Here is a 27768-nt window from a genome sequence, read left to right on the forward strand (position 1 = left end):
GGGTGCCAATCCATCGCAGGGCAATACATATACACATACTTATACCCATTCACACATTACAGGAAAATTAGGAATGCAAATTAGCCTAATCTGCATGTTTTTGGACTGTGGGAGGAAACCGGAGTACCTGGAGGAAACCCTCCAAGCATGGGGAGGACATACAAACTCTGTGCACATAATGTTATATTATATTATATTATATTATATTATATTATAAATGCAGTTACTTAAATAACAGTTTATCTTTACTCTATCATGAATGTCTTAAATCATAAAATCACTTTTAAGTCGAGGCCTCAAAACCATAAAAAAAAACATTTACAACAAAAAAGGCTTTAATGCTGCAATTTCTTATAAGATTATATAGGTGATTTGTTTTTCACTTTATGTTTTTATTTTTACTTGAATATGAATAATAATTCATTGCATTTATTTAATTAATTTAATAAATATATAAAATATATTATTTTCAGAGCATACCAAAACTTGATACCATAAACATATTATTTAATCAATGATCCTTTATCACATGTACAAGAGTCATCTTTGACTAATCATTAAATAGGGTGAAATGTCAGCTGATGCGCATGCGCAGTCCAGCAAGCTACAGACGTAATATAAAATAAGAACTGCGCATGCGCAACAAATACACGCGTGCGCAGTAAAAATTGGGCAGGACAGGGGGTATCGGGTTTAGTGTCACTGCTAGCTGTGTTTACACATGCGCAGTGGCGTCTTTTTCCGTGTTGGTTGACGAGTTCCGTGCAGTCATTACTGTTTTAGACGTAATAGCTGTTTTTGTCTTTGGCCTAAAAACCATTTAAGCTTGTAGTTTTTACTTTCGACTGGCTCTTGAATCACAAGACCTAGTAGGTAAGCTAACTAGCGAGCTACTTTAATCGTGTGGCTCTGTCGTAGCTAAAGCTAGCGGTTGATATAGCTAGGAAACTTTGACAGTTAGGCAGCTAGCAACGCGCTAACTACATCGATCAGTAAACCTGGTTAATATGAACTGCTCTTGCTGAAGCTTCTCGTTTAGATTCGAGGATCAGAACGGTAGGCCGCTTGCCTTTTACACTTAGACTAGTTCATTTGAAGGAGTGTCCGCTTTGAAGCTTCATGCCAAATGGCCAAGAAGACCTATGATTTGCTGTTTAAGCTCCTGCTTATTGGAGATTCGGGAGTTGGCAAAACCTGTGTGTTGTTCCGCTTCTCAGATGACGCGTTCAACACCACGTTTATCTCAACAATCGGTAAGAATTCTATGTGCATTCAGTTAATCAGAAAACCTTAGAAAATGCTTACGGGTTAAAGATTAACCGGCCACCTGTATTTTAATTGTATGATCTGAGATTATTTAAACAATACATTTTATTTATTCACTAGAGATGGGAGAAAGAAATTGATTCAGTGATTTTTTTGAGTGGCAATTCATGTATCGGCACAATATAATTATATATTTTGTGGGCTTTTCATCACAAAATATAATTATATATTATAATTATATATTTTGTGCCGATACATGAATTGCCACTCAAAAGAATCAGGATAAAATATATATATATATATATATATATATATATATATGTGTGTGTGTGTGTGTTTATATAAACGTGTTTGTATTTGAAGTGGTAAAATGTTGCCATTGTTCCATAATCCTACAGCATCAGTAGCACAGCATCTTTTGTAACAAAATCTTGAAAAAAAAAATTCTTGATACTTGTAGAATCGCAACACAGATCAAATCGACACCTAAGTATCGTGATAATATCATACCAGGCGAACCCTGAGCAGTGATTCTCATCCCTATTATTTACTGGGTATAATAAAAGATTTTAAAATTCAAAGATTACTTGCAACACCTGTAAAATAGTCATGTTTCTGTATTAACCTATGAAACACAATTTTCCAGGAATAGATTTCAAAATCAAGACTGTCGAACTACATGGCAAGAGGATCAAGCTTCAGATATGGTCAGTAATAATTACTGAAGGGCTTTTCATCATGTGTCAAAAAAAAAACCTGCAAAGCTCATTCTGATTTCAAATGCTGAATCTGATGCGATTTCTATTTCTAACTTGGCTATTTCAGGGATACAGCTGGACAGGAGCGTTTTCACACCATCACAACCTCTTACTACAGAGGAGCCATGGGGATCCTGCTGGTGTATGACATTACCAACGCTAAAAGCTTTGAGAATATCAGCAAATGGCTGCGAAACATTGAGGAGGTGGGATTAATTTAACCAACTAGATTATTCTTAAATGGACTGTAGTAAAACAGGAGGATTGGTTAGTGAGTATTTCCAGCATACCTGTATTATTGTGGACAATGTCCCTGCTTTTTTACCTCAAGAAATGACAGAATATCTGTAATACATACTGTCCTTGGATGCCTTGTTGTCTCACATAATGAGATTTACATATTATGATGCTTCAGGGTGTTCTAGTGGAAGCTGTGACTTTGCCTAAGCCTGATGTTATCTTGTTATTTTTATAACACATAAATGATTGCTATAACAACACTGCGTTATACACTGGGTATAACAGCCACGTTTCTGTCTTTAAAACACAGTTTTTCACAGCAAGCAAAATCACGAAATGGTCCTCAGATTTTAACCAAGAATTTCATCAAAGCTAACAGGCGTGTAGGTGAAACGTTTGCACTTCACTTGGTGATGCTGTTGCTTAGGAGAAAAACTTTGTGTGTGTGGGGTGGCGGCCAGAAGAAGAAACCCTGAGGTCAAAAGTTGTTAAAAGTTTTATTTCTCTAGTAGTTAAAGTGGTAATGTGTTATAAGTGTTGGTACTACTGCGAATAGGTATTTTTTTTGTTTTGTTTATGCCTATTGCTTATTTTTAACTTCAGTCTGATTCATCTTCCTAGCATGCGAATGAGGACGTGGAAAGAATGCTGCTTGGTAACAAGTGTGACATGGAGGACATGCGTATAGTCCCTAAAGCAAAGGGAGAACAGGTATACACCTTGAACAGCTGGGGAATGTGTACAGAATGCACACTTAAACAGTGAGTTTGAGGGATTTCTTTTCAGACTCGTTTAATCACATTATATTTCTTGTTTGTTTTTAGATTGCCTCAGAACACAACATCCGCTTCTTTGAAACGAGTGCAAAAGCAAACATTAACATAGAGAAAGCTTTCCTCACTCTTGCCGAGGACATTTTGCAAAAGGTAAGGTCTGTCAAATGTTTAGCAGTAAAAATTCCAACCCTCTTGAACTGTCATCAGAGGTTTGTCCTTCACGTCTGTCTTTGACATTCATGTGGGCAAAATAGGGAATTTAAAGTCAAACTCGTCCCCACCCTGCACAAGAAAAGCTCTCAGACGCAGGGAATATATCTAGCATAAACTTTAATACCATCAGGAATTAATCAATATTGTCAACCAAACATAATCAGATTAGTTGGCAACAAAAGTAATGATTAGTTGATGACGCCATCGAGCTTGATTCTTACTCGAACTGTGAGCGCTCTGGCATGTACTGTAGGTGTGAGGCTTACTGGAGTAATGAGATGGCAAACATCTTCACAAGCAATCTAATTGCCATTTTTAAGCTTTAATTTATTGCTGCTATTTTGCTATTTCCTGGTTTTAGATTTTTTCATCAATGAAATTCAATAAAACACATATTATTAATGAAGTATTCATCTTCATTATCTTGATTTTGTGCATGTGATAACTAACAACCTCAAGCAATATTTAAAATTGATAGTTAAATAAGAGCTATCTAGTAATTGTGCCTTTTGTAATCATTTTAATAATTAATAGATTAATCAATTATCAAAATAGTCCTTAGTTGCAGCCTGTGTTGCTTGTACGTATATCAGAGAAACTCTAGGTGCTAAAATTTTGGTTGGAATGTCCATATAAAAAATTGGCAATAAAAAATTGCCAATCTGTGGAATGACTCTTGAACTGTATTCAGGGTCATTTTTGAATGAGTAAAATAATTTTTGATCAACATGATTTTTGCCAACTCTGTAGAGTTTTTAGAGACCTTCTATATTGACGTGTCTCATTTTTTAATGGATCCAAAAACAAGCGAGCTAGAGGTCATTAAGCAGTGGTTTGGCACATGCACCAAAGGCATCCTCACAGTACAATTTTTTTATTTCCTGAGGTATTTTCATTCCATTGCCTTTGGAAGACTCTCTGAATGTTTCCATACAAGTTTTGTGCCCAGTCCCAAATCAGGAAAACTAAAATTACCGTTAGTCTGATCTCTTAAAACAGTAATAGCACTCCATTCCCTGTAGAAAAGAGGGATCCACTTTTGTCACCAAAGTTTTTGCACTACAAAAATACAATCATAATATTAGGGTCGCCCAAATTGTGTTTGGCACAATCAAGATCCAGTTTGACTTGAATGCCCCTTTTTTTTGGTGCGCATATGTTTAACAAACTATTTTAGATCAAGTTCTTTAGATAGGTGTTCAGGAGAGTTGAGGTCTGAGCAAGCCACAGTTTATGGACCTCACTTTGTGCACATGGGCATTTGGGTCTCTAGTGAAGAAAAATTGTAATGTCATACCATAGAACATCAACCTTTATAACTGTGTGCTTCCGACTTGGTGACAATACTTTGAGAAAGACTTGTATATGGGCGTGGCAGGCAACCCTTCCACGTACACTGCGTTTCAAATTATTATGCAAATTTAAGCAAGTGTCATAAACATTAAATGTTTAGTTTTTAAATTAAACTCATGGATGGCATTGCGTCTCAGGGCTCTTTGGATCACTGAAATGAATCTCCGACACCCGTGATAATTAGTTTGCCAGATGAGGCCAATTAAAAGAAAAGTACAGAAGAAGGTTGTTCCAACTTATTAAGCAGATCACAGGTTTCGAGCAATATGGGAAAGAAAAAGGATCTCTTTGCTGCCGAAAAGCGTCAAATAGTGCAATGCCTCAGACAAGGTATGAAAACATTAGATATTTCATGAAAACTTGAGCGTGATCACCATACTGTAAAGACATTTGTGGCTGATTCAGAGTATAGATGAGTTCGTGCAGATAAAGGCATAATGAGGAAGGTTTTTGTGAGACAAATTCATCAGATGAAGAGAGCAGCTGCTAAAATGCCATTACGAAGCAGCAAACAGATATTTGAAGCTGCTGGTGTCTCTGAGTCCCGCAAATCTCAAGGTGTAGGATCCTTCAGAGGCTTGCAGTTGTGCATAAACCTACTATACGGCCACCCCTAACCAATGCTCACAAGCAGTAACAGTTGCAGTGGGCCCAAACATACATGAAGACTAATTTTACTGATGAGTGTTGTTTAACCCTGGATGGCCCAGATGGGAGAGTAGTGTATGGCCACCATGTCCCAACAAGGCTGCGACGTCAACAAGAAGGTGGTGTCATATTTTGGGAATCATGGGGAGAGAGTTGGTAGGCCCCTTTAGGGTCCCTGAAAGTGTAAAAATGTTTTTAACTGAACACTTTCTTCCATGGAACAAAAAGAAGAACCATGCCTTCCATAGCAAAAAACATCTTCATGACAATGCGCCATCTCATGCTGCAAAGAATACCTCTGTGTCATTGGATGCTATGGACATATAAGATGAGAAACTCATGGTGTGGCCACCATCCTCCCCTGATCTCAACCCTATTGAGAACCTTTGAAGCATCCTCAAGCAAAAGATCCATGAGGGTGGGAGGCAGTTCACCCCAAACAGCAGCTCTGGGAGGCTATTCTGACATTCTGCAAAGAAATTCAAGCAGAAACTGTCCAAAAAACTCGCAAGTTCAATGGATGCAAAAATTGTGAAGGTGATATCAAAGAAGGGGTCCTATGTTAAGATGTAACATGCCCTGTTAGGATATTTTTGATTAAAATAGCTTTAAATTCAGTAAATAAAAAAATAGACCTCCTAATGCTGCAAATTTAACAAAAGCCTATTTTGAGTTGTTTACAACCTATACAATGTTTTAACTCTGTTGTGCATAATAATTTGGAACAGTGCATTTTCAGTTTTTTTTTTATTTTTGAAATAATTATTATTATAAGGTTTGTTTAATACAATTCGAATTATTCCTAATGGTTGATGACTTAAATTATACTAACTGTCATTTGCATTGACTAATTATGAAAATCAGAGAAAGATATAATTTGCGTTATAATTTGGAACGCAGTGTATAGCGTTTTATTACAATTGTCATGAGATTGATCCTCTACCCATTGTATAACAAAACTATGCTTTGATCTTTCTTGTAGACCCCTGGAAAGGAACCCACCAATGAAAATGTTGACATGAACAACAGAAGCAGCTCTGCAGGAGGGAGGGGGTGTTGCAGCTGAACAGCTGCTTTGCTTCCAAAAACCCTCACACCATTTACAATGCACAAGATTGATCTCTTACAGTTTTGTTAACCTAAATGCCCATAATGCTGGACAAGACCTTTACCTCTCACTGTACTTTAACTCTTGTCCCCACATGAAAACAACATACATTTTCAACATTTTATGTTAGTTCTATTCAATTAAACAGGACCTTTTGTTACTTTAGTGATCTGACAGCAGCACTGTGTACAAGAAAACCAAGTCAAGTAATCACACACTTATTATGAAATACATAAGGGGCATGTAACACTTAACATTCATGTTATTGTGAACTCTGATTGTGCCTTAATGCCATTTAGAAATAGGAGAACTTGGTTTATTTGGATAGCTTGTGGATAGTGGTTGAATTGCTGAACCGTCAATGAGTGGTTTTTAATGACACTTCCCCCATCTAACATTCGAGGTTGTGCCTTATGCTCTGCGGCAGTAAAGTCAAAAGACTGTTCTCTGTTATTTCACGGTGTCACGTTTTCATACACCTGGTGCACATATGATCCCTGTTAAGGCACAGACTGGCCTTATTGTCATAGTCTTTATTGCATTTATAGTTTGTATGGCAGTTGGTCTAAAGAGTCAGCGTAAGGTAGTGCATTCAGGAGAATTACATCAAACCATGTTTTTTTCTAAGTACCGATTTTGTTTTCTGTAAAGATGAGTTAAAAGCAATTATACGCACTTGTTTTACGAACAAATGCTGCTCGGTCCCACTGATGTTTTATCTGTCTGAGATTCTGCACTTTAGGGACTATATGCTGAACATGTGAGTCCCAGATGCAACGGTTTATTCTGGATACATGTGTAAAATTTTAGGCTTATGAAATTATCTATGCCTTCCTATTACCATGTTTGGTTAAATTGCTGCTTTTTTCCCCTAGTTTTTATTGAGCATGTGTCACTTCACTTCCCTGTCCTTTCCAGCATTCATTTTTTAATAATGTTTTTCATCCAACAATTGCTGTGGGGGTGCAGAAACCTTTTTGGTGATGGTAAGAGGAAGTTCAGAATACACTCGTATTTCAAAGCAGTGATTTATGACATACTAACCGTAAAGGTATTTGAGCATGTAAATTGTTTTGGTTGTTAGTGATTTTGTCTTCTTTACTGAATTTTCTACTACTACTTAATATTCTTGTAACAGGCATTACTAGTATTCAGTAAGTGTTGACTGGTTTATCTTGGCTCTCTGTTTCAATCTAAGTAACAGCTTTATTATGATTATTATCTTCTTACTGATACATTTAGCACTTTTTTTAACTGATGAATTTAAGTACACTAGTTCATGGCAAGATGACTTGAAAAACTAGTTGCAAAGGCAGATGCTGGCTATCCATAGTTAAGCATGAGCCTGAACACTTTGTACAGCTAGCAGGTACTTACGTTTGCTTAAGAGTAGTCTTTTTTTTAAAGATCTAAATAGAGGATAGCCAGTGTCCACCTTTGATCAGGCTAAAAACTGACGTTGGTTTACATTTGAATACCTAATTGTGTAATAATTGAAAATCAGAATGACAAATAAAATGTTTCCTGAACTAGGATACTTAAAAGCATGACATTTTTGCTTACAGAATTGCATATAATTACAATTAAAAGGGAGTGATGGGTTTTGGATGATAGTTTCATAGTGCAATAAACTCACTTTACAAAAACAGATCTGCTTTCTTTATTGATGTTACCAGATTTAAGAGCATGATGTAACACTCTAGTGATGCTGAGGTCAAGCCTTATTTAGGTGTCGAGGCTTCCTAGACAATAGTTTCACCAAAAGGTTCATTTCATGAGGCTTCATTCAAGGGCGCATTGTACTGCCATCTAGTGGACAGATTTTGTCTAGCATCTACACCGTAACAATGCACGAAGCACAATAAGGACTTTAACATTGCAGTCATTAACAGTCGTGTGTCAGTTGTGTGTGTTGTTAAAAAAGTCAACTGTTTAAGGTAATGTTTATGCACATATTCACCATCTCTGAATCTTTTATCATTAACTGAAGATTTAGAATAGAAAGGAAATGTGAAGAACAAATAGTCATTTTCTCACTATTTAATTATAAACACAAACATTAATGCAACTAACAAGCTACTGTTTGGAATATTTGAACAGAATATAGAAATCTTCCAGTCAGTGTTAAGGATTCAACACATGCATCAAGGATTAAAACACAATAAAGAAAATTAGTGGAAGAGGGATAGAAAAAACTAGATACTATAACACTAGAGTTTATGAGATAAATTGATATCAATATAAACCAAATGATGTGTGCATTTTTCTTCTTCATAAATTATATAAAAATGTAAAGTTCATTTTGAAATGCAAAAAATATTTTCCTGAATCCTGATTTATGAATTTAACCCTTACATACTGCTCATATTCCATGCCTTTACAATGGAATATGAAGAATACTCTCATAATAAATGTCTATACCAAATTATAAACTACATATATTTTTACACCTATCTGACATTAATGAATTGATGATTAATCCTTAATCCATGTTCTTTTTTTTTCTTTTTTAGGTTTTAACCATTTTTTCTTTTTAGTTTGTTTTTGGAGAAAAACTATCATGCAATGTGATGTATCTAAGACATAAAAACATAATAGCTATAATGAGTCTAATATATTTTAAGAAGAGTAAAATGAGGGAAAACATTTTAGGACTGTTGAAATTTATACAAAGGCCTTGTCTCATGATTATTAAACCTGGACACTGCTGATGTGGTAAGGAACATTTCCAGGTGGCACAAAATATTGGTCCTGTGGATCCTGGAGTTAATCGAATGACATTTTTCACTGCCATACTCCCTGCACCTGCAGGTGGAAGTGAGGATCAACTGATGATGTTTTTTTGACATAAATGTCTTTCTTGCTGCCTGTTCCTCTACCTCAGTCATCATTAGAGAGGTTGTAATTAGTGTTTTCTTAAGATGTCTTCCTGATCTGACATATCATCTTCAAATCACTATCTGCTTCCTTATACCAAAAGATCAAATTAAGTACCTCTTGCACAGTATGTCTTTTTGCCATAACATCAGTCACTAAAATGTCAGCTTAGGTACCTTTATGAGCTTATGACCCCTCTTCTGATCTCTCTTAATCGAATAAATTGATACTTTTTTATTTTCCTTGATTATACACACAAACTGGTAAGTCTAAAATCCAATGTAATACATATGGGTCAAATCCTAATGTACGAAAAAAAAGGGAACACTTATACAAAAGTATAATGTTTTTAAATATTTTAAATATTCTGTAATTTGGCTAATTAATGGAAAGGCTAAAAGAATAAAATAAAAAATATATTTATCGCTTTCAAATGTCAAAATGGGTCAAATTTGTCCCAAACAGTATGTAAGGGTTAAGAACAAAGATCTTCAATTTAATAGTGATGAGTCGTTTATAAACGATTCGTTCTTTTTGAACGAGTCTTTAACGTGACTCAGAAGAACGAGTAGTTTCAGAAAGCGATTCGAAATTTTTCTACTGGACGCATTTGTGCAAAGCATCACAAAACCTCCGTAGGTTATGTACAGAAAACGAGTAGTTACCTTTGACTCTTTAAGTCCAGATCATTCATTCTTTTGTCACGGACTCCCATAGACGCTTGAGGAAGTGACTCGGACCAGAAGACTCGTGAGGAAAAAACGCTCAATTCTGATTCCTGTGTAATGCACTGCATAGCATCTTTGAGAGTCACTGTTTATCATAATATGTCCTTTGCTGCATTGTTATATTTTCATTACTGGAACTATAGCCAAAATTTGTATTTGTATATACATATATATATATATATATAAATATTTTATTTCTGACCAAAAGAACAAAATGAACTAAATGACAAAAAAAAAAAAAAAATTAGTTAATTTTGATGAATGAGATTCAAAGTCATTAAAATGCCAAACTTCCCATCACTAGATAATGATTGTCACATGAGTCCGACGAATGCTAGGCTTCGTTTGTCACTGATCACATGACTCTCAGGGAACCTCGAAGCAAGGCTTCATTTAGACACGCCCCATACTGCTTGAGACAGGTTTCAGAGCTTCTGTATTATTGTAACATCACTACTAGACTGTGCTGTAATACCCAAAGTTTTTAAAGTAAGGGCAACATGCATTATTATATTATTATATTGCAGTAATGCCTGGGGGAGCAGGGGGGGCTCAGAGGGCTAGGCACTGAGTTACTGATTGGAAGGTTGGCAGTTCGAGCCCCAGTTTCACAAGGTTTTCCCTTAACCCTATCTGTTCCAGAGGTGCTGTATCAGGGCTGAACCTGCGCTCTGACCCCAGCTATGCTGGGATATGCGAAGAAATAATTTCACAGTGCAGTAATGTATATGTGACAAATCAAGGCTTTATATAAACCTTATAGCGCACAGTAAATAATCAAATCGAGTAGTGGTGCTGTTTTTACTGTACATCAAAACAGACTGTGATACCTGCCCAGAATTTCCAAGAGATTTGAAAAATGTTGGCAGATGTGCAGCATGGGAAAAGTCTTAATAGAAGATACATATTTAAGAATTCCACCTTCACAAGTTGAAAGATTTAATGTTTATTTTCACACTGACTCTTTGCATTGTATCATCCATCAGATAATGGTCCACGTAAGTGCTAATATTTATCAATATCAATTAATTAAATATACACAGAAAAAAAAAATTATACTGTTGAATGAAGCAAAAAAACAATTGTTATTGATGTTGTACTTGTTAAGATGTTTTGCAAGTCCAATCCGAAGCATTATTATCAACATGTAAAAATCTTTGTTTAAAAAAAAAAAAAAAAAAAAAAATCAGTAAAAATATTACTTACGGTCACATTATGTTATGTTTTATTAACAAATGGAGGTCTTTTATATAATTAACACATTATGACCCCTAAGTGCAGCATCTTTTCTGTTTACAATACAGAGAATTTACTGTTGGCACATCTTCACTAGGTCACTTGTGAAATCTTTTGCTCGGATCCTTGGCATGTTCAAGCAAAAGTGCGCATGGAGTAAACTGGTTTCCATACACCTCCTCGAACCGTCTCATCTTTGCCACCAATTTGTCTGCGCCGAAGCTGTCCACAAAGCGGAAGGGACCTGACATAGACAGACACTATGTTAATTATCATTTTAACCACAGCTCGACATCAGTTCAGTCACAAAGTGTTGATTCATTTTAAATAACCACTTTGCACTATGACAAGAGTACTGGCTGTAATTTAAATTACTATGGTATGGTTTATGGTGACGCACTCGTTCTAGTACGTCTACGGTGACTACTTATTCACTAGGAGAGTACCTCAGACAATTCTACAAGTTCCAGTAAAGTTAAATATTCAGGATAAAGCTGTTTGCATCTTCCCAGGAGCAAAAGAAATGAGGAATGAAACATTAATTAATCTATCTAATTTGTAACACTTTGGATTCCCACCTCCAAGACAAGGGGGAAAACCAAGACCGAACACCGCCCCGATGTCGCCCTCCACTGGATTAGCAAGGATACCCTCCTGTAGGCACAGCACAGCCTCATTCACGAAGCGAGACACCAGTCTGTACTGCACGTCTGTGTCTGATGACCTGCACCAACAGACAGCAAAAGCGATGTGTTAAGATAAAATCACTGTTACCAAAGTTTCAATAGCATTAATGCACCTGCTTAGTTACACTTACACTGAAGGGTTTGCGGTCATCTTGTAACGCTCCAGAATGTCCCCTAGTTCTGGGTTGACATCTTTACGTTTAACTCCAGTTTGATAAATATAGCAGCCCTTACCAGACTTCCGGCCTAATAACGCAAAATCACATACACACTGATCAACATGATCTGCTCAGGTAAATGTAATTCCATGTCACACATCTTGCTTACCCTTACCTTTGAAACCTTTCTCCACCATCGTTTTCAGCAGCTCAGGATTTCCTCCACCAAACCTCGAACCGAAAGCTTTGCCCAGGTCCTCGGCCACGTGAGCGGCGACATCGATACCCACTTCATCAGCAAGTGTAGCAGCACCCACAGGGAAGCCAAAGCCTGTAGTCAGAGAATCCAGCTTCTTGGGGTCTACACCTTCCTGTGTTTCCAGAATACAGCATAAAGATTTAAACTGTTGTTTTCAAGTATTGTTAAATTTATTTATTTATAAAATGCATATTACTAATGAGAAGGAGGAGGGCGGGGACAAAAACAAAACACAAACCTGCAGTACTCTGACTGCTTCGGCTAACATGGGAGCCAAGCACCTAGTGGTATAAAACCCAGGTCCATCCTGCAATTAAAGTAGTAGTATTAGGTACAATAACACAGACCAAACCTTAAATTTTGTTAAGATCAATTCATTTCTATATTTTTACATTACTATTGTTTATTGTATAAAGAAAATGCCAATGAACAGCAATTGGTAATCAATAGCAAATCACATCTTATGAAACATATTCCTCAATTTAGAAGGTCAGGACTTTTTAAAAACCCACTTTTATCAACTCTTAAATTAATTTTACTTATAACTGCCTGTGATATTTCCTATTCATCCCAATTGGTTTCCTGAAATTTGAGGACAATCCACCATGTCCAATACATTCCATGCTAATCAGTGTTGCCTTTCCTTTCTCTTCGTGTATATAATTTTGCTTGCGCTGCTTTTTTGTTCTCATCACACAATTCCAGTTTTAAAGCGCATGTCTAGCTCGTACATTACCCACGGTCGGAGTTAAAATCTAACATGGGACTCTTTCCTTTTTGAACAAAACTCACCCCAACCACAATAATGACTTTGCCTTGTTTCAGGCCAACTGCCACTGCAGATGCAGTAGTGTCCTTCGATGTTTTATCAGTGGTTATGATTTCCAGAAGTTGCATCTTGTCCACCGGAGAAAAGTAATGCATTCCAATTACCTGAGACAAACCACAGAGTTGAGTGAGTTCACTGATTAATCAATCAATCTCAAAATTACCAAAAGAGCCGTAACACTGAGTGACCTTCTCTGGTCGTTTACTGGCAGCTGCGATGTCTTTGATTGGGAGAGCTGATGTGTTGGAGGCAAATATACAGTGGGGAGGAATGACCTGTTTACATAAAAAAAAAAAGTCATTGATTGGGACATGGGTGACATCCAAGTTATAGAGCTTGTTAAAGTGTATTTAAGAATTTTTTGATGAGCATGATGATGCTAATGATTAGTGCGTCTTGTTATTTGGCACTTTATTACTTTTAACTTTCTCAAAATAATAAGAATAACAAAAATGCAAATCAGGATTAAAATGTCAAGTCTGACCTCATGGACATTGTGACCAAACGCTACTTACAGCTTCGACTTCTTTTATGACTTTGTGTTTAATGGCGATATCCTCAAACACAGCTTCAATGACCATGTCAGCGTTTTGGAAGCCACTGTAGTCTAGCTGTCCTGTGAGGTTTGATAGTAAGCTGTCCCTTTCAAATGCGGTAATGCTCTTCTTCTTTGTCTTGTCATTTAATCTACAACAAATAATCAGGGGAACTATAACATTGATATGCACTACTGTATACTGTACCCTCTAAAAGAAATGTTACCACTTAACAAAAGAGTATAAAACAGTGCATTTTAGCTCAGTTCTTACCCTTTGTAAACCTGCTGCTGCCCTCGGTTAAGTCCCTCCTGAGTGGTGTCCTTAAGAATGGTATTAATGCCTTTATCCACAGAAACCTGGGCAATTCCTGCCCCCATTAACCCTGCTCCCAAGATGGCCAAAGTTCTATGGAGAAAGCAATAGAAAGCAATACATTAATGAAGAAATATACAGTACATAATATAATATATACAGAAGTACTATGATACAGATGTGATGTTAATCCTTACTTGACTTCCTTTTGAGGGACTCCAAATCGGTTCTTCTTGCAAGCAACTTGGCCATGATAAAGACCAATAAGTGCATTGGATTCTGGGGTCATTGCTAATTTGCCAAAGTTCTGCAATGTAATAAATTAGTTAAACACTTTAAATTACACTGTTGTTTAAGTAATTCATCCAAATTGTACATTTACTCTATGTGAATCTACTGTACCTGAGACTCTGCCAAGAATCCTGCATCTGTGCCCTGCTCCAGACCAGTCTTTACACACTAAAGAGAAGAATTTTGAGGAAATTAGTAGACAGGTAAAATATCTTTGTGTTTTAATGGAAGGGTCAGGCCGCCAAAAAAAAAAACCAGCGTCATACCTCAATGATTTTCATGGGAGCAGGATACAGTCCTTTAGTCTGTTTTACGACTTTTTTTTGCACAGTGTTGTAGATCTGATTACGCACAAACCCATAGCTCATAACATAGTCTTGTATTTCTGCAGAACAAAGTGAGATACATATTGCAGAATAATTAAGAAATAAAACACGATTGTGGTTGGTCTTACAAAAATAAATAAATAATCAATTATGCTATGTTACTGTTGCCATGTGGGTATGATAACTTCAAGTACTAGCATGTCATATACAACACTCACTCATCTTCTATACTGTATTCAGGGTCACGGGGACCTGGAGCCTATCCCAGGAGACCTAGGGCCAAGGCAGGGTACACCCTGGGTGCCAATCCATCGCAGGCCACACACACTTACACACTATGGGCAATTTGGGAACGCCAATTAGGCTAACCTGCACATCTTTGGACTGTGGGAGGAAACCCACCAAGCACGGGGAGAACATGCAAACTCCATGCACACAGAGACGGGAAACGAGCCTGGCCGGGAATCAAACCCTGACCCTGGAGGTGCAAGGCAACAGTGCTAACCACTACACCACTGTGCCGCCCTCTTATACAACAGCAATTAAATCGTTTTTTCAATTTATTTATTAAAATGTTTATTATTGTTTATCATTTTTATTCAATTACAAAATTCAGTATCTCAGAAAATTAGAATATTGTGAAAAAGTTCAATATTGTGTTACAAGTTGTTTCAGTTCCAAGGTCAGTGCAGCCATGTTTCCCTTTCCTGACCAGCTCTATGAAGATACAGATTTCATCGCTAAATGACGTCATTGCGTAATTTACAGAATGTCACCACAAAAAGTGAGTAGATAAAAAAAAATTAAATACACTTAGAACTATACAAATAAACTTTTTTGCTTTTATGTATATATATATATATATATACATACACACACACACACACATACACACTCGCTGTTGGCAACACTGTGCTGCAGTAATACATTCAAAGGGAGCCCCAACCAAGTATTGAGTCCTGTAAATGTTTATACAATTTGGGTTAAAAATATATATTTTTAAATTGGTCTTAAGGAATATTCAAATTTTCTGAGATTTTGGGTTTTCATTAGCTGTAAGCTATAAATCATCAAAATGAAAAAAAAAAAAAAAAAACACTTGGAAAATATCACTTTGTGTGTAATGAATCTATATAATGAGTTTCACTTTTTTAATTAAATTAGTGAAATGAATATTGTAATTTATTAAGATGCACCTGTAAACCTGTGATGTGCTTTGCTGCCAATATACTGTCTGAGCTGCTGTTATGGAAAATGAATCAACACCATCTGACCAAACAGATTTTTGCATTTTTATAAACAAAAACTAACATTATAAACAAAAGGACTAAAAATTGAAACAAGACACATACTTTGCATCAAACCCTTTTCTTTAGTGAGTGGGATTCTCTTGTCAGCAATTCCACGGGCACAGTCTACTGCCACTTCCTCCAAGTATTCCATGGTTCTCTCCTCTGGGTTCTTCAATCCAGGGCCTGAGTTTGTGTTAAAAATTTGAAAGTTAAGAAAACTCAAAATATCATGCACAAAAGATTATTAGCTTGGATTATTACCAAGTGGGTCAACAAGTTGGTGAATCAGGCCCATTTTCCTGGCTTTATCTGCACGAATATTTCTTCCTGTTAGCATCATGTCAAAGGCGCTGGGAATCCCTACCTAAGAAAAAGAAAACACTCAAGACTTACTAATCTTGTTGGTCAATTATTGTAATCAGTCAATGCATTTTTTAATGATATACTATAACTCTTTACAACATTTAGGTCTAACTCTTTTGAAAAGTGGTCAGAGACCATTTTGGGAAGCCTCTGTGTTCCTCCAGCACCAGGAAGAAGACCAAGCATGACCTCAGGAGTGCCCAGAACTGTCTTCTTATTCTTGGTGGCGACTCTGTACTGGCAGGCAATGGCAAACTGCAAAGGTTTTAGGGGAAAAAAAAAGAAAACAAGAGAAATTGGGTGTATAGATTCAATTTCTCTTAAAGCTAAAAAGTAAAATAAAATGTCATTCATCCCCTCATAGGATATTACACAAATTGATTCAGTGCAGACAATCTGTATAACCTTAAAGTGATGCATATAATATTTAATAAATAATATCTTGCCTTGAAAGTAAAAGTACACATTTGTTTTTCACAACATTAAATTTAAATCATGATAAAGATTTATTTACCACACCTTTATACAAATTCATTTATTAAAGCAAAATACCATTTCTGGTATCCAATGACTTAAGGAAAGATTAATACCTCTAATCCTCCACCAAGACATGATCCATTAATGGCAGCAACAATTGGTTTGGGAGAATTCTCAATTTTCTCAAACATCTTCTGACCTTCATGAGAGAGTTTGCTTACTTCCTCTGCACTCTTGCAGGCCTGTATCATGCTGCGTACAAATAAAGATAAAGTGAAACGATAAAATACACCATATGGCCAAACTCTCTGGACACTTGACCTGACCATCACATTTCTATGTAGCGCTTCTTCATTATATAACAAAAAATTTAGAAGTACCCAATTACGTAGAAGGATCTTGTATGGTGTAAAATTAGGATAGCACTTCACTAAAAATAAGGGGCCCAATCTTGAGCCAACATCACAATACTCCTGTGCAAAAGGTTAATGAAGATGTGATGTGCGACGGTTCAGTGGAAGAACTTAAGTAGCATGCACAATCACACGAATGCTCTTCAGGTTAAATAAGAATATCCGCCCAATCATGCTCCAAAATCTAGTGAGAAGCCTTCCGAGAAAAGTGAAGATTATAATAACAGCAATTGGGAATTAAATCTTAAATTGGACTTCCAAAAAGCACACATGGGTGTGGTTGTCAGGTGTCCACAAACCTTTGGTGATATTCTGTTACATAGCACCATGTGGTTCTCCATTTAATTACACCAAAAAGGATGCTGGGCATGCATTAGAAAAAGCAAATTTTTTTTTTTAAGTTGTAAAAACTGAAATGTTACTAACTTGATATCGGCTCCTGCAATGAAGCAGCCAGGTTTAGAGGAGATCAGTACAGCACTTCTGACTGCGTCATTCACCCAAATCTCATCGATGACTTCAATCATCTCCTTTTGCATTGTAACGGACAGTGTGTTCACCTATAAAACACAAACTAATCATCTTATATATTATATAAACAAATAAGTCACATTTAAACATTATATTCAGTAATCTTTAGCCTTGATTACAGCACACAATGTTGTGGCCCGTTCGATTAAGTAAATTGTGAAAATGATTCTTTATGCCCATGTCATCAGGGAACAGAAACAAAGAAGTGATAACCTGGTCACTTAATATATAATCAGGACATCAACTAACATTTTATTGATACACTAAAGGTTACCCGCGACTCCGCCCCATACACCTACCTAATGATGATTTGGTAATAAAATAAAAATATATTATTACCTTACAGTATGACATAAAAGTTGATGTTGACACTGCCTACTGTTCTATCCATTTAGGAATGCCTGTAACCCACCCAATCACCAGCCACAAACACCAATAGCAGGCCAAACAGAATTACTGTATTGTATTTAAAGATACTAGATCTAGACCTGACCAAATGAAGCAACCCCAGATCCTAACACCACCTTCAGTGGCTTGCACATTAGACATTATGCTTAATAGGTGCATCACTTCATGCAATTCCTTTTTTTCCTAATGCACCAATCAATTTATTATATGGTCAATCTGTACTTATTAATAAAACATGACTTTTCCCCCTAGCAAATTGGAGGCTTTTGATCAGTCTCACCAAAAAGAGGTTTTCTCATGGTTTAGTCCCAATCCTGCAAGTATGCATTACATTTGGTTAAAGGTTAAATGTGACAAAGTGTTCTTAACCCATTTCTAGTCATTTTAAATTTCCTTAGTTGACCTTTCTGAAAAGGTCAGCTTTTTGGCCAGGCAGCATACATGTTCTATCTATCTATCCATCTACCAATCAATCAGAAATCATGTTTTTTTGTTTGCTTAGGCATCAGGTGGTGTTTGTGGTTTTCAGTTTTTATGTCATACTGTGGGCGTGTCACATGCGATTATTAGCTTTTACATTATAGGAATCACATGCCATTATCCTCTTTTACGTCATGCTGTCGAAAACACTGGAGCACAGTCAAATGCATTCCTCAACAAATGTTACATCAGACAGCATCATCCAATTGTATGTAATACTGTGATCATGTCACAGGCATTACATTGAAACAGTGTGAAGAGTGGCAACAAGTTGACCGCAGGTAACTGTAGCACGCAACCATCAGGATTTCAGTAATCTCCAGGAATAAATATAAGAGTGTAGTTTGTCTAAGCAACGTTTACCTTAGAATTTGGGTCGTTGATTCGAACAACGGCCACATCTCCTTTGACCTCATAATTGACATGTGTACGGGCTGAATATACAAGCACAAGAAAAGTTATTTCACAGCTCAAAAACAGGGGGAAAAATATCAAGTCATGTTAATTGGTAAAAGCAAAATAGTTACCCATTAAGCAAGATGCAACGCTGAAGCTCCTTCCAGGAGCACCTTCGCACAAAGTAGCAATAAAATAACAGAAGTTGAACTTAAGAAAATTGTAAATTATTTAATGAAAATTTAGTGTAGCAAAAAAAAAAAAGATTAGAAAGCCTAGACTGCATACCACTGCATTTATTATTACTAATATTTGTTACTGTAGCTTTATTAGAATGCATTATAATTAGTATACACGTAAGCCATAAAGCGTTGTCATGGTGACGGTGGGCGGGGCAAAAAACTCAGTGAAAACGCAGGCAGTGCAGACTGATGACCTTTACCCCACATTCTCCCCAAACTCCGTATCACGGGTTATTTTAACAATGAAAAAGTATCTAAGAAATATATTGTAAGCCGTAGAAACCGGTTGTTTTCACAAAGCATGTTAAAAAATAGCAATAAACGAGCAATATAACAGAAACAAATAGTATTCTGTAACAATAATATTTAAACTATTACTAGAAGAAGGATTTACATCTCATTCGATTGGTGTAGTTAGCCAACGTGCTATTTTAGTCGGCTCTTAGGTTAAAAAATAAATATTCATGTAATTCCATTTTATCTGATCATATTTACTAAGCATTACACGCTTTTACAATGTGCACATTTACACATTCACGTTTGGTGGCACAGCGTTTATTCAGCAAAGAGTCACTGAAGCTAGTTGCCTGACTAAAGATCTTTATTAGTTTCACCTTGAATCAAAAGGTCAACGAATGCTGAGAACTATAGTACACGATGATAAAGTGTGTGTACCTGAAAGCAGTGTGTATCTTCCTCTTGCAGTAAGTCTGGACAGGACACCTAGAGCTCGGATAGCCGCCATGTTGGGAGGTCAATGCTGACAACCGGAAGAGAGAATTAAGAGCGCAGGAAGAGCTGCTGAACAAATCACACACCGCTCCCACGGTTTTGCCCCGCCCATTCTGGCCAGGACCGCTAAGAGCAAAACTAGATTAACACTAAGTCCCAATTTCTTGAAAGTTGTTGTTGTTTACTTATTACGTCAAAGTTATTCAGTGCAACTTGCACGCAAAAACATTATTTACATTCATTTCCTGATTGTGTTAAACAATGGTAATTAATATTCTAATATTCTAAATCTACATCATAAAATTTAAATTGCAAATAACAAATGTTTCTGTTATATTCATAAACTATAGATTACTAGTTTTCAAACATATAAATATTAAAAATGTAAAATATATATATATTATTTACATAAAAATAATTCAAATTCATATTCAATTGTCACATACACAGTCATATACAGTATGATATGCATTGAAATGTTTTTACAACCGCCCATGACTTAAAAATGAAAAAAATATAATATATATATATATTAAAGTAATTTAATTAAAAATAATTTTAAAAATAATAATACAAAATAAAAATATAGAAATGAACAAGAAAAACAGAGCATGGAAGAAAAATCAAATAATTAATACAAAATATAATAATAAGAATTGTACAATATAAAAAAAATCTAGATAACTTTGTGATAAGATAATTTTTATCAGTAAAATTATGAATAAATTTGTACTGGCTATTTTGTCTGTTTATTAGAGCAACAGAGTCTAAATTACTTTTGGCCCGCCGCCAGTGGACGGTGTATGGAAGGCCGGTATATGGAGGCAGAGTTATGGTTAACTTTTACTGTACGTCATACTGTGAGGTAATAATATATCTGCCAAAACATTAGAGAAACATGAGGAGCAGCAGCACTCCATTAGCAGGTATAGGTAGCATGCGTACGTAAGGATCTGCACACAGACCGAGCCTAGTATCCTCCAGTCTTACATACACTACCGTTCAAAAGTTTTAGAACTCCATGATGGTTCCTGATTTTTATTACTTTCTACATTATAAAGGAATGCTGAAGGCGTCTAAAAAATGCATTAATCTCCTTTGAACAGTTGATATTGAATTGTTTCTGCTACTTATGCTCTGTAAAGACTTCATAACGCCTCTAATCTGAGGTGCTGTTAATTGGTCATTTTTCAGGCTGATAACTCTAAATGAACTTCTGGTCTGCGGCAGAGGTAGGTTTTGGTCTCACCCTCTTGGGATGGCCTTCATGAGAGCCAGTTTCATTATGGTGCTTGACGGATTTTGCAAATGCACTTGACAATACTGTTCTTGCAAGAACTATTGCTGAAAGGCTGACCTCTGTGTCTTAAAATAACAATTAACTGTTGTTTTTCTTGTTGTTATGTAATTACATAATCCCATAGGTGTTATTTTATAGTTTTGAAATCCCTAGTATTGTTATATAATGTAGAAAATAAACCACTAAACAAAAAAAAAAAAAGAAATTGTGTTCTAAAACTTTTGTACGGTAGTGTATATAAAACAGAAATTATATTTGTGTCTTCGTGGCTTTGTTTGTTTGAGCAGGCAGTTCTGTCACAGGCATTCATTCATCACTTTACAGTATTTAACAGTAGGCAGCGTCATCTACCGCAAAAATGTGTACATTAGGCTGATGAGCTCAAGTCTACCGAAACCCTATATTCGCCTGCAGAGCGCTGCCGAAACATTGGAGCAGCATGAGGAGCGGCAGCAAGTTGACCACATCCATTCAGGGGTAATGGTAGCGCGCAGCCCTTGGCTGGTGTCATCATCAACTTTTATGTTGTACTATGAGATAATATACAGCATACCTACTGAAACATTATATACAACATAACTTGCTCAATTTAAATGAGAGGCAAATGAAATAACAAATATTATTGATAATAATAATAATAATAATAATAATAATAATAATAATAATAATTATTATTATTATTATTATTATTATTATTATTATTATTATTATTATTATTATAGCATTTTCACCCAAACCCCACCCCAGCCACTGGATGCAGTGCCGGTCCCAAGCCCGGATAAAATGGGAGGGTTGCATCAGGAAGGGCATCCGGCGTAAAACCTTTGCCAAGTTGTTGTGCGGACCGGATATTCCGCTGTGCCGACCCCTTACCGGGAGCAGCCAAAAGACTAACAACAACCCTATACACACACCTGAAATAGAAGACACTGAAAAGATCAAAACCTCTGTGAAAACATCAATAAGCCTTTGCTCATGAAAACATTGTCAGGAGCTAGATGGGGAGCAAACGGCAACATCCTTAAGCAGGTTTATTTCTGATATAGTATATAATGTTGGTCGATAAGTATGCCTCTATTTCTTGGAACACCACCACCGCAAGTACCACCACAAAACAAACACTTGACAGACACTTGACCGCTGATCTGAATTCATAGCACAGCTAAAAGCAATCAACTACAGAAGAAAAAAGGTATCCAAGAACCCAACTATAACACTGAAGGGGTTACAGAGCTTACAGCCTGAAATCGTAGAACTATGTAAAGCTTTTATTTATTTATTATTTTTGTATTTAAAAAAAATAGGCATTTCATTAAAAAAACATTTAAAAAACATAAAAAGTCAGCCAGAAAGCAGTTTAGGGTAAAAATGAGTGTCCCAAAAAGACACTGACCTTGGTCATTTAATAAAGCAAATGGTCTGGTGTTGATTCCAAGCATTATATTTGCATTTTGTAACTGTTTATGGGAATTCTCAATATGCGCTCCTAAAATATGTTGATGCAAGTTAAAGATGCCACCAATAGGTTGAAAAAACATACAGACCTGTCTGAGGAATAGCAGAGACGTTAAGAGTGCCCAAGTCAACAATTCGCTACCTTTAAAAAAAAAAATGTGCGCATGCATAACTGCCAAACAAACTGGGTCAGTAGTTGTTACTGATTATTTGATGGCTAATTGAAGTAGAAGAGTGAATTCTAAACTGTATAGAACTATACTGTAAATTCTACTCAGGTTCAGTCTAATGCTGCAAAACCGATAAGACCAGTGCTTTACAATACAAAAGAATCCAAAACAGTGAAACCCACTCATGAGCTCCTTAAGACAAAGAAATTAAATGTTCTTAAATGGTCAAGTGACTGACCACTACCAGACCGCAACTCAGTTGAACATGTAATATAAAATTTCTTAGTTTGTCAGATTATTTTTCAGCCATTGAAAATGGATGGATTATTGATGCCATATTTATGTTTAACTCCTTAATTCAAGTTGAATATTTACATTCAGTTGCATTTTGCCTTATTTCAAATCCACCGTGGCGGTGTACAGAAACAACATTTTGATAACTGTTAGTGTACAAATACTTATGGACCCATCTGTATTTTCCCACATCCTGAATAGTGAACAAATGGTCTGCATGGTCTCCATTATTCTTGCAAGCAACGATGTGTACAGTATATATATTAATGATTAATGCCCCTAGTGGGAATTTCAATGTATAAAACAATATTGATTGAACTCTTAAATCTAAAAGCATATCAAAATCAATGGAACAACAAAGCACTGAACCTATTTGAAAGAACCTGTGTGTGATTAATATGCACAGAACATAATTGTGACAAATTACAAAATTGTTTTGTTTATCCATGGATTACAGTAATCCACTCTAATAAGGAACATGTTCTTTTGACTGAAAGCAGAACTATGCTGACATGAATATTTGTAACAAAGAAATCAAACGTAGGTCCCCCTCACATATAGTGTATATATAAATTGGTGTCTGTCTGCAACTACTCCACAGCAAGACAATAAATATAAAATAAAATATAAGACAATGAAATCCTGATTACTGTAAGTGGTAATCTTTTTTTCTTAAAAGGTACACAATAGCAGACATCACAGTCGGTCTCTTATTACTGGAGATTGATTGGAGGACTGTTCGAGAACTGAATAAGGGCTATTCTCTATTGTTTTTTGACACAGTGCCCCATACACTGCATTATTGATTGCATCATGCTGCCCTCATTAAGTTGTGTTCTCTCTCAAGTATTGTTCCTTAACAATCCATTTAATGCTTAAAGCGGTTTGGAGATTTTGGGAATCTTTAAATCACTTGAACCAGTAAACACACAACAGATGTATGTGTAGTTGATCTTAAGGTTCATCTGGGACATGGTGTATTTTGACAGCTGTGTAGACGATAAGATGTCCTACAGAGTCAGACACTCCCTCATACATGCAACATTCATGACCTTAATAACAAAATGCTTAATTTAAGCACTAGTAGTATATGATATAAATATTTAGTTTGGCACAGATATCAGTAACTGTTAATCAGATTATAAAGGCTTGGCATATTTGCATTTTGGCACTAAGATAAAACATTCTGATGGAGAAGAATGTGTTACTTTGTTTTTAAAGAACAGACATTACAATAATGTCATCCTTTAAACAAATGTTACAGTAAAATAAATTAAATGATAACGATAAAATACAAACACAATGATATGTATAATGATGTAATTTTTTATTTATATAAGGCACGTATATTTTCTATGAGCAAGAGGTACACAATACCATAAAGTGCTTTAAATAACACATTCTCAAATTAATAATTATAGAAATGTTATATTCATAATAAAGCACCCATGCCACCATACGTATTAGAAATAAGAGGTATTGTACAGTATGTAGTTGATTAGTTAAATAGGTTAACATACATGTGAGGGATTTGAGATTCTCAAAAGCATAACTCTGTCTAAAACAGATTTCAACCTAATTTAAAAAATTGCTGTAAAATTGCATAGTTAAGGTTTTCTCAAACCTATACTGTGGATTCCACCTCAATCTGTGGATAAACTTCTGGTTTTTGCTGAATATTCCAGCTGGCAGTGGAGCGTTGGGGAGTATGTTGACTGGATGTGTCATCTGTGCACATGAGGGCTGATTCGGATTTAGATTTCCAGCTTGTGTCACAGCAGAGCTTCAGGCTACACTGACTGTAACAGGGTAGTTCACACTCTAACACACCAGACTCATTGTCATCCGAGAATTCGGGCTGGACTGTGGTAGCATGTATGCCTTCTTCATGGAAGAAGCTTTTGATGCGCTTAGCTGTGTCCATGTAGGATGCTGGGTCGTGGCACTTAACGTGTGCCGTGGCGATGATTCGGCTCCCAGCCAGCTGCCAGATATGTAGCTCATGGACTGCCAGAACCCCTTCAAGACTCCTCAACTTTTTGTTCAGCATCTGCATGTCAATCTGCTTGGGAACAGACTGCAACAGAATGAGGGTCGACTCCTTCAAGAGTGGAAAGGAGGTATAGAGCAAGATGGTCACCATGATTACACACAGCGTGGGATCCAGGTAGAGTACCCAGCATGGTCCAGCTACAGAGACAGCGTTGGTGCCGTTACTGTGCACCAAGTGTGTATTCACAGGCCAGTGGTCTGAGCCACAGCTACTAAGGCATGGGTTAATGCATATTTCCTGACTGTCACATGTTCTCCAGACAAATGTAAAAATGAGAGCATTAACCACTACAATGACAGAGCCAAGGGCATCGCCCAGCACATGAAGAAAGACTCCACGCATGTTGAGCTGGGAGGATGAATCTAAATCATGCTCCAGCTTCTCCGCTGCGATGTTCCCATTAAGTGGAATTTCTAGGCTATGTTTTGAGACAATGTCTGTAAAAATGTCAGAGTGGTAAATTTTAACAATAAAAAAATGCAGTTTAGTAAAACAGCAGAAAGTTAATTGTCACTATTCACATCCAGATGTAAAACATTCAATCTAAATCACTATCTTGTCCATTAAAAAGAAAAACTAATTAGGGGTGAATATAAATCCATATATATATATATATGGATTAGCAATTCCTCTGATTAGTGAATAGAAATGGACGCACTGTGCATTTACCAGAAGAGTAAATAAAGTGTGAAAGAAAGAAAGTGTTTAGTACACTAGCAAATAGTGTGTATTAACAGAGTACAGTGTGTTTATTCGAAGAGTAAAAATGTAAGTAAATGAGTGCATTACCAGAAAAGTAAAAAAGAGTGAAGTGTATGATTAAAACCCAAATAGAAAAAAAGGTATTGTATGACATTTATTCACATATAAATGAAACAGACATTAGGAAAACGAGCACAAGTAGGATTTAATAAAAGGTTAATTAAAGATTAAGTACCTGCTTCGACTTGGACAGTATGGGCACCTCGGCCAGGACTCTGGCTCTTCACCAGCAGATCGTAAGTCTCCCCTGGTGATGGCTCTGATTTCTCATACCTCCTGTTACTCGCGCTGTGAGAGTGTCCGTGTCCAGAATACCCATGAAACAGGAGAAGCCCGAGCAGATTTACAGCGAGCCCGGCGACACCGACCCACACCACGACCCGCGGGTTCTCTATCTCATGCGGCTCCGCGTAGCGCTCCACCGCCTCCAGTAAGATGGTGAAACAGAGCGCAGTGAGGAACACGGCGTTAACCAGCGCGCCCATCACCTCTGCGCGGATCCAGCCGAACGTGTTGAGGCTCGTGGCAGCTGTGCGATCGGCGAGTCTGACCGCGAGCAGCGCCACGAGCAGCGCGATCACATCCGACAGCATGTGGAAAGAATCGGACAGCATCGCCAGAGAGCCGGTCACTCGACTCACCACCACCTCCAGCACGAAAAACCCGAAAGTTAGACAGAGCATGCACAGCAGCCTTGCTTGCTTCGGGTCCAAAGCCATTTTTGTCTGCTACAAATCAAGGTTTAATATAAACTCTGGATTACATTGTAGCCGTTTACGGCACTTTATCCACCCGGTACTCGCATGGCGCACTACACCGAAGTGCCTTTAAATGCACTGTCACTGTGCGCTGTCGCCACTGGCAACGATGCGGCTCTAAACAATGCTATACAACAAACCCAAGGGAAAAAAGTTTTATGTCTCATCCGTTTCCCACAACAGAAGAGAAGATCTATAACACCAGTTTGCTTTAAATTCTGCTTATAATGCTTCTTTACACCCGGTTTAGTTTACTTTCTCCACACGGACTGTTTGGCGAAACACGCCTTCGTCTGTTCTTATTGGGTGAAGATGACGGGACTAGTGTGTGAATCCCAAATCCACACCTATCGCCCATATATATGCACTACTTAGGGTACTAAATAATGGCTTTCACGCTTTATATAGTGCATAAAATCTGTAAAAAGAGGATATTCGGAATTCAGCTTATTACAGAGGAGGAAACCGGAAGCATAAATAATAATAATAATAATAATAATAATAATAGAGGAATTATAAGATTTATGGAATTCTTCTTCTCTTATTCTCATTATGAGAATATGGGTTATTTATCTTTTATTTTGTAGGCAATAAATGTCATTAACATTTGATTAAAAACTTCCCAAAAAAGAAGTGAGCACTGAGCCTGATCTTCTTTTATACCGCAAAAGGATCTTTAAGAATCTGGAACCTATCCTGGAGACACTGGACTCCAGTCCATTGCATCATGACAAACACAAGACTCAGTATTTATTCAGTATTCGTCTAAATATTAGTTAAGTCTAAATTAAATCCTAGATTAACGATGGCAAGAACACACTGCTTGACATAATGAGGTTGCTTAACAATCTGTGGCAGATAATAAAATAAAATAAAATAAAATAATGATCATTTCTGATTAATATTATGATAAGGAAAACAAGAACAAGTATAATAAGAATAAAAATAACATTTCTATGATTCCTATTATTACGATGATCATAATAATTATTATTATAAGCAACTTTTATATCCTGTAGGTGGGAGTGATGCTCTACCT

The 27768-nt window shown here is 36.6% G+C and overlaps 3 protein-coding genes across 3 annotated transcripts; 1 reads left to right on the top strand and 2 right to left on the bottom strand.

Moving 5' to 3' along the window:
* The first annotated feature begins 694 nt into the window (after window positions 1-694).
* Window positions 695-8010, top strand: LOC128535560 (ras-related protein Rab-10-like). Its single transcript, XM_053509548.1, has 6 exons — window positions 695-1253; window positions 1913-1973; window positions 2092-2230; window positions 2886-2975; window positions 3089-3190; window positions 6237-8010. Exons 1-6 carry the CDS (start codon window positions 1127-1129, stop codon window positions 6318-6320), a joined length of 603 nt encoding a protein of 200 aa, XP_053365523.1. The 5' UTR covers window positions 695-1126; the 3' UTR covers window positions 6321-8010.
* Window positions 8011-11137: 3127 nt separating this feature from the next.
* hadhab (hydroxyacyl-CoA dehydrogenase trifunctional multienzyme complex subunit alpha b) lies at window positions 11138-19980 on the bottom strand. The gene is made up of 20 exons (XM_053510308.1): window positions 19881-19980; window positions 19095-19136; window positions 18931-19001; window positions 17575-17708; window positions 16849-16987; window positions 16394-16513; window positions 16157-16259; window positions 15956-16078; window positions 14544-14662; window positions 14389-14445; window positions 14184-14293; window positions 13945-14079; window positions 13651-13822; window positions 13324-13410; window positions 13099-13239; window positions 12545-12613; window positions 12223-12418; window positions 12021-12135; window positions 11782-11927; window positions 11138-11447 (listed from the first exon to the last, which is right to left on the bottom strand). Exons 1-20 carry the CDS (start codon window positions 19948-19950, stop codon window positions 11302-11304), a joined length of 2295 nt encoding a protein of 764 aa, XP_053366283.1. The 5' UTR covers window positions 19951-19980; the 3' UTR covers window positions 11138-11301.
* Window positions 19981-24598: 4618 nt separating this feature from the next.
* slc30a1b (solute carrier family 30 member 1b) lies at window positions 24599-26899 on the bottom strand. The gene is made up of 2 exons (XM_053510181.1): window positions 26147-26899; window positions 24599-25646 (listed from the first exon to the last, which is right to left on the bottom strand). Exons 1-2 carry the CDS (start codon window positions 26688-26690, stop codon window positions 24781-24783), a joined length of 1410 nt encoding a protein of 469 aa, XP_053366156.1. The 5' UTR covers window positions 26691-26899; the 3' UTR covers window positions 24599-24780.
* Window positions 26900-27768: the final 869 nt, after the last annotated feature.

This window comes from Clarias gariepinus, chromosome 13, assembly GCF_024256425.1.
Source record: "Clarias gariepinus isolate MV-2021 ecotype Netherlands chromosome 13, CGAR_prim_01v2, whole genome shotgun sequence".
Lineage (NCBI taxonomy): Eukaryota > Metazoa > Chordata > Actinopteri > Siluriformes > Clariidae > Clarias > Clarias gariepinus.

What these genes read in the sequence shown, in the direction of transcription:
- LOC128535560 (XM_053509548.1), top strand. Translation starts at nt 1,127, where the DNA reads ATGGCCAAGAAGACCTATGATTTGCTGTTTAAGCTCCTGCTTATTGGA. An exon ending in CACGTTTATCTCAACAATCG is followed by an intron (nt 1,254 to 1,912) that starts GTAAGAATTCTA and finishes ACAATTTTCCAG; the next exon opens with GAATAGATTTCAAAATCAAG. An exon ending in AGGATCAAGCTTCAGATATG is followed by an intron (nt 1,974 to 2,091) that starts GTCAGTAATAAT and finishes TGGCTATTTCAG; the next exon opens with GGATACAGCTGGACAGGAGC.
- hadhab (XM_053510308.1), bottom strand. Translation starts at nt 19,950, where the DNA reads ATGGCGGCTATCCGAGCTCTAGGTGTCCTGTCCAGACTTACTGCAAGA. An exon ending in GGTGGAGAAAGGTTTCAAAG is followed by an intron (nt 12,136 to 12,222) that starts GTAAGGGTAAGC and finishes TTGCGTTATTAG; the next exon opens with GCCGGAAGTCTGGTAAGGGC. An exon ending in ATGACCGCAAACCCTTCAGT is followed by an intron (nt 11,928 to 12,020) that starts GTAAGTGTAACT and finishes CTGTTGGTGCAG; the next exon opens with GTCATCAGACACAGACGTGC.
- slc30a1b (XM_053510181.1), bottom strand. Translation starts at nt 26,690, where the DNA reads ATGGCTTTGGACCCGAAGCAAGCAAGGCTGCTGTGCATGCTCTGTCTA. An exon ending in TACTGTCCAAGTCGAAGCAG is followed by an intron (nt 25,647 to 26,146) that starts GTACTTAATCTT and finishes ACATTTTTACAG; the next exon opens with ACATTGTCTCAAAACATAGC.